We start from the raw sequence: 11,935 nt of genomic DNA on the forward strand, positions 1-11,935 counted from the left end.
CGCGGGGCTCGAACTCACGGACCGCGAGATCGTGACCTGGCTGAAGTCGGACGCTTAACCGACTGCGCCACCCAGGCGCCCCTGTTCTCAGTTTTTAAGAGTCTCTTATGCTTTGGCCCTCTTCCACTCTAACCCACCCCCTTTTATTTTCCTTCCCCTCCCCCCATGGGTTTCTGTTAAGTTTCTCAGGATCCACATAAGAGTGAAACTATATGGTATCTGTCTTTCTCTGTATGGCTTATTTCACTTAACATAGCACTCCCCAGTTCCATCCATGTTGCTACAAAGGGCCATATTTCATTCTTTCTCATTGCCACGTAGTACTCCATTGTGTATATAAAGCACAATTTTTTTTATCCATTCATCAGTTGATGGACATTTAAGCTCTTTCCATAATTTGGCTATTAAAAACATATATTTTAAAAATTAGACTGAAATGTTAGGTCATGAAGACTATAATACAACTTGTTCTCTGATGTCTGAAATAGTGGCAATAATTTTGTAAAAGCAGCAGCAGTAGCCATTCATAATAGATAGGTAACTCAAACATTTTTTTATTTCTTCCCCTATTTTGTCAGGTGGATGACAATATTCCACTTAGAGTAATGCTGCTTCTTATGGATGAAGTATTTGACTTAAAAGAGAGGAATCAGTGGTTGCGAAGGAATATCAAAAACCTACTTCAGCAGCTTATTAGAGCCACTTATGGTGATACTATTAACAGGTACCAGGGTTGTTTTTTTTTTTTCTTTTCTTTTTTTTGTTTTTTCATCCCTTAGAACTGTTCTTACTTAGCTTTTAAACTTGTACTTCTGGAAGTAGATTGCTCAACTTTTGTAGGAGAATTTTCATCTCTGGGCCTTTTATGATCATTAAAACAGCCTGGTGTTTTTACAGATAATTTACATACAAACTAAGTTGCTTACTCCATGAAAGTAGTGTTTCCTTATTTTATATATTTTCTAAAATTTTCACCCTACTCATTTAAATTTCCTTACTTTCAGAAAAATAGTTGACCATGTTGATTGGATGACCTCACCTGAGCAAGTAGCGGACTTAGTGAAACGTTTCAGGTATATCTTAAGACACAGTCACTTCTTTCAGGTAGTACAGTGTTTAGCATTGTTATCACTAATTAACTTACACTGCTTTTCTTTTCTTTGTTTTCTTCCTTTTTGATGAACAAAAAGACTTGTAAGAATTATAATAAACATTTGTTCCATGGACCCTTTGATCTGTTTCTTTAAAACCAGAATTGAAAAAAGTGTTAAAGAATAATCTTTAAGATACTGATTACATTTTATCATAGTAATGTGACTTGAAAATAATTGAAATCCTTGATTTTAAATGAAAATTAAAAAAAAATATGTTCATCTCTGGCTCTGGACTTATTTTTAACTATTTGAACCTCCAAAAAGAATATAAATCAAGAGCAGTGGTACTCTCAGTTCATATGTTCATCCTATACAAATACCCTGCGCCTCTCCTCTGTGCCTAGTAACTTGCCAGTCATCAGGACTGAGATAAAATACAGTCCCTTTAAGGAAAGCATGGCGTAGTCCAGAAATGAACCTCTTTTCTAAAAGTGAAAGATAAGGCATATTCATGGTATCATGTACTTTGAAGTAACAGAAGCAAGAAAGGAGCTGTCAGTATTGAACCTTAATTATTTGCTTGGCACCTACTGCTTTATGTACACTTTCTGATTTTATCCTATTTTATGAGATACGAATTTTTGTCTCCATTTTTTATTATGTGGAAACTGAGGACTAGAGAAGTTCAGTGGCTTGTCCAAAGACTCACATGCTGTAAAGTAGGGAACAGCAAATTTCTTTAATCTGAAGCTGAGTTTCTCCTCCCGACCCCACACTGTTTCCAAAAGTCTGACCACCTGCTATGGCACATGTACATTCCATTTCAGGGTAGGGTAGTGATGTTTACTCTGGAGCACTGATTCCCAGCCTTGGCTGCATGTTGGAATCACTTGGAGAGCTTTAAAAAATAGTGATGTTTGGGTCCCATTTTAGGAGCCTAACTTACTAATTAATCCAGTAGAAGGCCTAAACATTAAGATTTTAAAGCTCCCATGTGTTTCTAATGTTCAGTCAAAGTTAAGAAAAACTGCTCTGGGAAGTCTGTCTCCCTCAGCCCAAATTCCCAGGTGGGAAGTCTGTCTCCCTCAGCCCAAATTCCCAGGTATTGTGTTCAGTTCCTATCTTTGGCCTGTGAATTGGAGAATAGAAATCAGACACACCAAGTGAGGGAGAATAGGGTATGAATGTGAAAGGAATGTTGTAAAAAGGCTAGCTGTAAGTGTGTGTGCAGGATTGGTTCAAATTGGCTAAGTTATAGGGGCACCAAGGGAGATTAACTATAAGGTATCCAAATTCAAGATATTATGAGGTTGTATTTGGATAAGATTTCATTCTCATTGAGATCAGAGGCCTACTTTGAGTTTAAATGTAGTCGCCTATATATTCCATTTTGCTGTCTTTATCACTCATTAATGTTTGTGAGTTATTCTAGGGCAGAATTCATCTGCTACTTTTCCAATGTATATCCCTTTACACTTAAAATTGAATCCTGCTCTTAGTTACTATTTGTTGAATATCATACATCTATAAAATTTCATAATGTTTCCACTTTCTGTTAACATTTGTGTCTTCTGTAGAAAATTGGAATAATTGTGCTAACTTGTATCATTTGAAAATGAAAGTTTTTACAAGATTTATTTGATTTTCTTGAATAGAGATGCCTTTTGGCCAAATGGCATTTTAGCAGAGACTGTTCCATGCAGAGATAAAGCTATTCGAATGAGAACAAGAGTTGCAGGAAAAACTAAATTACTTTCAATTATGCCAGGTGAGTGAACATGTTTGATAAAAATCTTATTAATTTGTAGTTCTTCTGAATTTTTGGCATTGAGCATGCTGGTTTAGCTGCCTTTTGATTATAGTAACTACCAGTTAATGACTTGCCGTATATCAGCTATTGTGCTATGCATTTCTCATATATTGTTTACTAATTCTCATAACAGTATTAAGAAGCTAGGCACTGTTAACATCACAGCTTTCCATGGGTGGAAACAGCAGCTCAAAGAGGTTAAAGAAGCTACCCCAGGTTCAGAGCTAGTATAATAAGTGACTGTTCAGCTCTGCTCTGTGCTCAGCAACTGGAAAAGCCACTGCTTTCAGTCATGAAAAATAGTGGTGCCTTTAACCACTTCATTTGCTACCTTGAACCATTTTGAGAATAAAGTTGATGATAAATATCCTGTGTAACAGATGAAAGTGCTAATAAAAGAACATGAAATGTGAGGTTTCCAGGAAGAGTATTTGTCCTACTTCAGAGAAAAAACAAATTCTTTCAGAGATTCCTTTTACATAGTAACAACTGTTTGGTCCATTAATCTCTATTAAAACATGATTCCAAAGAAAGTATACATAGTGGCATTCTGTTCTAATTTGCATTACTTTAGAACACTGCTATCTCACTTAGACTCACTTTGTCCCCATTTTGACTTCTCTCAACAAGAGAGCCTATGTCATATGAAAAGCAGTTTTGTGTGACTGGATGGATGTTTGCTTCCTTCTTTAGTTACGGATATCTTTGAAAATACTTAGATATTTCTTCTCCACATTTTAATTATGAGTATAGAGAATGGAGAAGGAGTATTTGTGAAGTTCTTTAACATCATTTAACGTTTTTTTCTCTTTGTTTTTCTTTAAAACTATATTTTCATCATAGATTTAAAAATCTCTCTTCCATCAGTTAAGTTGGAGGTCTGCCAAATGGTTATTAATTCTGCCTTGTAGATTATACTATTGCATTTGGAGAAAAAAAAATCATAGAAATAACATCTTAGGAAAATAGAAATAAACAGTAGCTTAGGATGAAATATTATTTAATGTACTATTTATTAGTAAACCAGTTGTGCTGTAGACTGAATTACATAGCTGAAAGAAACTTTATTGCATTTGTTCAGTAAATATTTATTAAGAGCGTATCATGTGCCACACTTTCTTTGCATGAATCTCTGCCTTCTTGGAGCTTGCATTCTGTTAGGGAGACATAGGCAGAAGGCAGAGCAATAAAGAAAAGCTAGGATATGAGCTCTTGGTGAACGCTGAGACCAGTAGTGCTAGTGAGTTGCTGTTGTGAGAGGAGAGGACACTTGTGTGAGGACTCAACGGAAGTGAGGGAAAGTACAAAGGTGTATGTTTTTTTTTTTTTTATTTATATATGAAATTTATTGTCCAATTGGTTTCCATGTGTATGTTTTTATATATACATAATCCCTCACCTGTTTTTAGTACATTCATAAGCCATTTGCTGTAAATTGTGTATTACTCCTACTTAGAGACATACCTTTTGGAAGTTGTATGTTTCTTTTGAAAACAATTACATAGCATTTACTGCTATTAGGGTCCTGATTATAAATCATTAAGGATAATCACATATTCCCTTACTCATTTATCTGTAATAACTTCACGTTGCCTAGGAGTAAACTCCAAACTTGGCTCACTCTGGTAGCCACAGCACTTTTTTCCATTCTTCTCTCCACTTTTTTTTTTTTTTTTCCCCTCAAAGAATCTTAAAATTTAGCTGAATTGTAGCGCTCCCATTTTTTGAACTGCCTTGTTTTTTCCACTTAGGGCTCATTTGCTCATTGCTCTCTCCACCAAAGGTAAACCATCATCTGTTTGTGCCTGTCAACATCCTGCTTGGGTAGCAAAGTCTACCTCACTCGTCACTTCCACACAGAGAGCCTTTCCTTGTTGTGTACCATGTGAAATTCGCCCCTCTGTAAACATCTTTATACTTACGGTATTTTCATGGCACTTTGACCATTGCAAGCTTTTCATTAATCAGCTTTCGTACATCATTTCCTTATAGTATTTCTCACTGTGCATTAGATACATTAAGACTATTTGTACAGTGTTTCAGACTTTGTGGATTACTTTTCACATTATTTCATTAAAGTTCTCTAAATTCTTACAGTTATAAGAGTTTGCTTATTGTAAATCCCCATTTTACAGATAAGGAAACAAACTCAGGATGGGTAAGTACCATATAGGTATTAAGGGATTCTAACTCTAATGTGGGGTTTCTGAGTCTAGATCCTGATTTTTCCTTTGCTCTATCATCCCCAGTGTCTAGTAAGTAGGTGGATGCCTGCAGATGTTTAAATTTTAAGTCTCAGTTATAATATGTAGCCAAAACACATTAACTGAATACCTCCTGTATTACTCAACTGTGTATTTAATATACTTTATTTAACTTAGAGCATAGTTTAGGCCTTGCGTTTCCTTTATGTGAGTAATGAATTATGTTTATTTTCCCCCTCTTGATTTAGATGAACTGAAGCACATTATTGGGGCTGAGACAACACGGAAAGGTATTCTTCGTGTTTTTGAAATGTTTCAGCACAACCAGTTAAATAGGAGAATGGTTTATGTCTTCCTGGAAGGCTTTTTGGAAACCTTATTTCCACAGTATAAATTTCGTGAACTTTTCAACAAACTGCATTCACGGTCAAAGCAGATACAGAAATATAAACAGAAACTTCAGACTACTCAAGCGCCTTCTTTACAGAAAAGGTGACACTCCAATCTATGAAGCTGGTGTTCATTTTGTCCAAGACTAATAATATGGACAGATCTTCTGGGGCTTAACTCATATACTGTTGTGTCGCACCAGTCTTTCAGTGTCTCAAAATAGTTATTAATACATCCATAGGACTGTGGTTCTTCTCATCCTCGTCTGTAATCCAGCCACTACCAAGAGAGATTTCTGTGTCTTAAATGATTTGGTGCATATTTTTGCAGCATTGAGAGGATACTGCCCCCTTCTCAAGCAAGAATGACGTTGGTCTCTTCCATTTCAGCCTAATCAGCATTCTCCAGCAATGACAAAGTGCCAGAATGTATATACGAAAGCTAAGGAAAGCACAAAACAATGGTTCACAGATAAACTGGCTAATTTGTTTAACACTGGGAAACTGAGCAGTGTATGACTTGGAGGGATTTGTTTTTTGCATAATAATTTTATAGGTCTTTATCAGAATTTTGATATAATGTGGATTAGCCAGGCGAATGATCTTTGCAACATCTGCTTCAGGTCTGGGGAAAGTGACAGGATGCCCTTAAAGTATGAAGTAACCTTAAATCCTAATCACAGTTTTGTGACATAAAATAAAACCAATCAAAACCAGAATTTGATTGGATTTGTTATTCATTGGTATAAAACAAATTTTAATTGATTCTTATGTGCTTTGGGGCTCTATTTTGCTCTTATGGTACTCAATCATAAATTTTCTTCTGGTATTCTGTGTGCAAAAAGAAGCATATAGTGGCGTTCTCACTTAAGTTTCAAAATTATTACAGGTTTCTTTATCTTTAAGAGATTACGGATTATACAATAAGGAGTATAATCTCTTGAAAGAACTGCCAAATACATTGTTGTTTTAAAAAATATGGAAATTAAAAAAAACACACTCTTGAAAGTTACAATATGATAATTTTAAATTGTGTGATCTAGACATACCTTAGGCGATTGCAAAAGTAGCAAATCAAAGGATTAAATGAGTTTAGTAGTCATATGTAAACATACAAATTCTTAATTCTATTACTGTGTATATATGAAAATAATGAAAACAGAACTATAATATTTTTTAAAATATGCTTTTATTTATATTTTGCATAATGTAAAATTCTACTAAATAAAGCAAGTTGGCAAAACCCCTGGGTGTATACATTTAAATCCCTAAAATAATTTTATACCAACAACAACAAATTACCTTTTCCAGTTTTGGAGCCTCTGCATTTCTTATAGTTTCTCGTTCTCCATTTGTCCATCTTGGAAGTCTTCATATCCCTTGTATGCAGGATTTCTGCATAGTTTTAAATACTTACACTGACTAAGGGTTTGGGTATGTCAGCATTTTTTGTTTTAAAAATACTTAACACTACAACCTTAAAATAGTGAAGCTACTCATCAGACCACTGAGCCAAGATCCTGGTATTAAAAGAACGTCTGGGTGCTTAAGATAAAGGGACAGAGTATCAGTATCCCAGTTATTTGGGAGCTTTAAGATTGGAACAAGATGTTACTGTCTTGTTTTCACTGAGGTCCTACTTACAGAGTGAAGCCTAATAACAGAATAAAGCCTTCCTTTAAAGCTTTATAATAATAATCATATTTATTAATGATGCTGTTGTGCATACTTACAGTATGCATATATTCAGTATGTGTTGCATGTCTAAAGAATTACATAAATGAAATCCCTTTCATTGCAACTTGGAAATAAGAAAAGATCCTTACTGACTCTGATGGAAGAAATAGTATTTTTTCTTCTCATTGTGTCTCCCTGCTGAGGTCCCTCCCGATGCCCCAGGCTTTCAAAGTGAGGATTTGTGAAACACGTCTGTGGGAAGCATCGGCATGGCCACAAGTGCAATGATTTTCAAATATACCCTTGCCCATTTCAAGTATATTTTTGACATAAATAAGTCTAAGAGTAAACAAGAATTCATGTAAGAGCCTAGTGTGTACCTGTGAAAAGCATTTCCAGATAATGTGAGGAATGTTGGCCATCAACCAGGGAAAGAAAGGTCGTGCAAAATGGCAACTTTTCATAACAGAGCCCTGCAAGGTAACTGCAGTCATACCAAAAACTATATGAGTAAGTGGGTTTTTAAAACAATTTTTGTTGAAAGAGTTTATATTTCAGAAGCAGAAATGTCAAATGGTAGAGTCTATGTAAATGGCTGTGCGTCTTCTCCACGCACATCTGTGTTTTTACATCAGAGAGAGCTGTGGTCATGCTAAAATTAGAGATATGTTTTAATGACTTGGTCAAGCTGTATGTAAAATATTTAATCCATGTCAAGTACAGTGTACTACATTTAATAAAGTTATTACATTTAATGCATTTATTGCATATATAAATATATACCTGAAGAGGCTTTAAGTCTTCGGATATTTGATTTTTGAATGTGTTTTTAAGTCAGTGGTGCCTTTAGGCAAGAACCTTCAAAATTAATCATATTTTGTTTGGGTTTTCTGATTTTTCAGGTAACATATAAACTATTTAGAAACCGTCACTACTAACTTCTAGTTTATTCACCTAAAAATTGATTGTATGATTTAAATATAGTGCTTAGCTGGGCATTTCCTACGATTAGGGTGTTCTGAATAGTTGCTGAAAAATTGTGCCATTGACCAATGGATGCACTTGGTTAGCCTTAATTTTTTTTTTTTTTAAAGTTAAAAACTTTCTTGTATATTTCAGTTCGCTCATTTTAAGTTTGTGCTGCTGGTGTTTGGGGGAAAATCAGTTAAGTGCTACCAGAAAGTGTATCAATTTTTTAAAAATTAAGAACAATATAAATTTCACAATTTAAAATTTTAATTTTGTGCAATATTTTCATTTAATGCATGTGTATTTGAGTAATTGTAAAATAAATGAATTTTTAATGTTTTGAGATCTAGTTTAAACTGTTTCTTAACCCAACAACTTACATTCCGTTGTTGCTGCATCCTTTTATTTAAGGACTTGTTTTAGAAGTCTTTTTTGTCACTCCTTGTAAAATTATTTTGTTATTAGTAAATTTTGCTTATAGGAGCATGGCTCCTGTACTACAAGGGAAAAATATAAAGAGCACATCTTAGTATTATAGTTGTTAAAAGATAACTTGTGCATATCATTGTACAGTAAATGTCAACTGTGTGCCTAACCTATCAATACTTTCCTTCTTTAACAAAGAAGAAACAATCAGAATGTCAGTTATTTTTATTGAACTAAAAAGAGGATTAAAGTTTTTATTTGGTTTGCGTTATGTTCTGTCCATTAGAAAATACTAATAAAGTATTAACAAACCTTTTTGTTGAATTTATTTAGTAGTGTTGTATTTTTATTACTTAAAAAAAAAAAATGCTTGCTCAGTGGTCTTTTAGTATCTGTGTATATTTTCCTTTCTTTTCATTTTAGCAACCAAGCAGTTCAAGTTCCAGATTGATAGAAGAGCTGTTGAGTGATTACCGACAACTAATTGAATTTAATATTTCCATTTTATGGGGCAAGTAATTTACTACCATAATGTTAAGGAAACTTCATACAAAATTAGAAAGTCATTTCCTCATTGAGAAAGATCTATAATAGGTAATCCATTAACAGTTTTTATTTGATCTCATTTTTAATTCATAGTCTTTCTAATATTTTAGATGTTTCAGTTCTAAAGGCAATAGACTCAGTACTCAACGTGGCTATGTCTGGGTGGTCATAATATTCTCAGTTTTCTTATATCTGTATAGACTTCTCAGACATCAACTGTGAGTACTTTTACCCTACTAGGGACAGGTATAGTATTTGTTAAAGCGCACACTGTAAAATATTGGTCCCCTTTACGATGTTCCTGAGCAGTAATATACTTCTATGTAACTTATGCAAGTCTACATACTATTCAAAACCCTATGTTCCTTGACAATCCAAGTGATAATATCAAAGTTTCTGAAAATTTCTGTAATAAATGAGTCTGTTTAATTTTGTTTACCTAACTTCCCAAACTTAACCACAGAATTTTTTGTCATATGCACCTTAATTAATAGCTTGAGGATAATGTTCCCAAGGAACATGATTTGAGAAATCATAGATGGGGAGGAAAAAAAGGTGAAGCATCTTTAATTAGGGAATATAAACTCTAGACAGAAAAGCCAGTGGACTTGGGCCACAAAGTTTTATTTGTAGCCTATCATTCCAATGGAAAGTTGAATCTTTGGAAGATAAAGGAGAATATGAAAAATTAACAGGTTGTTAAATAGCAGCTTTAGAGTTTAATTCGACCCTGGGTACCAGAATAATGAACTCCGTAAGGGATAATATAGTATGTCCCGTGAGGAGTGGGAAAGATACTTGCCAAGGATCTTGCTAGTGTGGTCAAAAGGGTATTACTAGCAAGTGCAGAGAGGAGAGAGGAATATGATACATTTCAGTTTTTAAAATGTGTACCAGACATTGGCCCATATATACTGGCAGATATTTGGCCTGGGCAAACTTGTAGCAGCTGAGAACCCAGAACTTCACAAGAAAAAAAAAAAATTAACACGGGGCACCTGGTTGGCTCAGTTGGTTAAGTGTCCGACTTCAGCTGAGATCATGATCTCGTGGTTCGTGGTTTTGAGCCCCACAATGGGCTCCGTGCTGACAGCTCAGAGCCTGGAGCCTGCTCTGGATTCTGTGTCTCCCTCTCTCTCTCTGGCCCTCCCCCACTTGTGCTCTGTCTCTCATAAATAAAAACATTAAAAAAAATTAACTCATTTACCAATTCACAGTGTATGAGAAATGCGTGAAATACGGTATTTTAACGTAAGTGGGTAAACATGACCTTTCACATAATCAGGTGGAATAAAAGTAGGACTTTGCATTGGAAGTCCCAAAGACCACCCCCTGGCGATTCACTGGAAGAGCTGACAGGACTCCAAGCATATGGTCCTACTCACAGCTAAGATTTATTACAGCAAAAGGCTATATAGAACAAGATCAAAGGAAAAGGATGCCTGGCACAAAGTCCGAGGGAAACCTCATGAGCTTCGAAAGTTCCCTTACAAATGAAGTCTTGCAGAATACACTTAATTCCCCTGCAGCAATGAATTGTGACAACACGTGAACTATTGCCTACCAGGGGAGCTCATTCAAGATTGATTTTTATTGGGGAGAGGTCCTGTAGGCACCCTCTGCATGGTATGTACCAAAATTCTGGACTCCCTGCAGGAAAGCACGTGTTCTGTACAAGCCATGTGTTTCGTACAAATAGTTGAGGCATAATGAGCCACTTTTATCAGTTTAGGGAATGGTAGGAATGCTTCCAAAATCTAACTTCTCAGATACCTGAGAACAAGGGCCAATCTTGCAAGCAGGGTTTTCAAAGGACAGCAGTCCTACCTGCTATGTTAACTTTTTTTTTTTTTTTTTTATACCTATATATATTTTTCGAAAAAAAAAGCTAAAATTATAAAAAAAAAAAAAAAAAAAAAAAAAAAAGATTTGCACTGAAAGTCAATAAGATTTATCCTCCTGTAGAAGCCTCTATACCTAGAGGTGGAAACAGTAGAGAGAATTCAGATGTAGATAAAAGGGAAAAAAAGATCAAATGATATAATATGGATATATACTCCCAAGAAGCTTGAGGAACAGATTTGTGTATTTCCAATAAAGACTCCCATAGCACCCAGTTACTTAGTATTTCATAATCAAATTGACTTTTTGAGGTGTAATACTGTTCTCCAGTGTATAGATGGGAGTCATTTACCCCAAATTTCACAGCCGTTAAGTGTGAGGATGAAATCTCCACAGTGGTGGTCTGAGTGGTGGTCTGATTGTAGTGTGTGCCATGGTTTCTCAGTAGTGCTGTTGATATTTCAGGCTGCATAATTTGTTGGAGCTGTCCTGTGCACGATGGGATCTTTATCAGCCTCCCTGGGTCCTACCCACTTGATAATTCCAGTAGCACTACCCCTCACCCCCAGTTATGATAACCAAGAATGACTCCAGACACTGCCAAGTGATGTCTGAGGCAAAACTGCTCCCAGTTGAGAGCCACTGATATGCTGTCAGACAGTCTTTTCTCCATAAGCAAACAGCCAACAAATGTGTGGCTTCCCTTGTATGGAGACTGTAAAGGGGATGCCTAAGTCTGCATTAAGAGGAGGGGAAGGCCAGGGACTGGCAGCAAAACCAAGTATTTTACTTTACTTAAGGAAGCATCCAATAGTTGAGGGGCGGGGGAAGAAAATAAAGGGATTTTGCAACCTGAGAAAACAGCGTTTTTCTTGAGGATGTGAAAATATGAGAAAATTGCCATGATCAGGCTATTAACTAAGGAACACTGATATTGTGGGATATTTTTCTTTCAGATACCTACTGACCTTTTTATTT

At 35.5% G+C, this 11,935-nt stretch overlaps 1 protein-coding gene across 2 annotated transcripts in view; it reads left to right on the forward strand.

Annotated features, from left to right (window-relative positions):
* SNX13 (sorting nexin 13) overlaps nt 1–8,897 on the forward strand; it is a 136,634-nt gene extending 127,737 nt beyond the window's left edge. For both annotated transcript variants that reach the window (XM_040472506.1, XM_040472507.1), the window contains 4 exons: nt 579–724; nt 1,005–1,073; nt 2,750–2,862; nt 5,357–8,897. In XM_040472506.1, the coding sequence (XP_040328440.1) occupies nt 579–724; nt 1,005–1,073; nt 2,750–2,862; nt 5,357–5,604 (576 nt within the window). In that variant the 3' untranslated portion in view covers nt 5,605–8,897. The remainder of the gene's footprint in view (nt 1–578; nt 725–1,004; nt 1,074–2,749; nt 2,863–5,356) is intronic.
* Nucleotides 8,898–11,935: the final 3,038 nt, after the last annotated feature.

The sequence above is a fragment of the Herpailurus yagouaroundi genome, unplaced genomic scaffold, assembly GCF_014898765.1.
Source record: "Herpailurus yagouaroundi ecotype Mexico unplaced genomic scaffold, PumYag 100, whole genome shotgun sequence".
Taxonomy (NCBI): domain Eukaryota; kingdom Metazoa; phylum Chordata; class Mammalia; order Carnivora; family Felidae; genus Herpailurus; species Herpailurus yagouaroundi.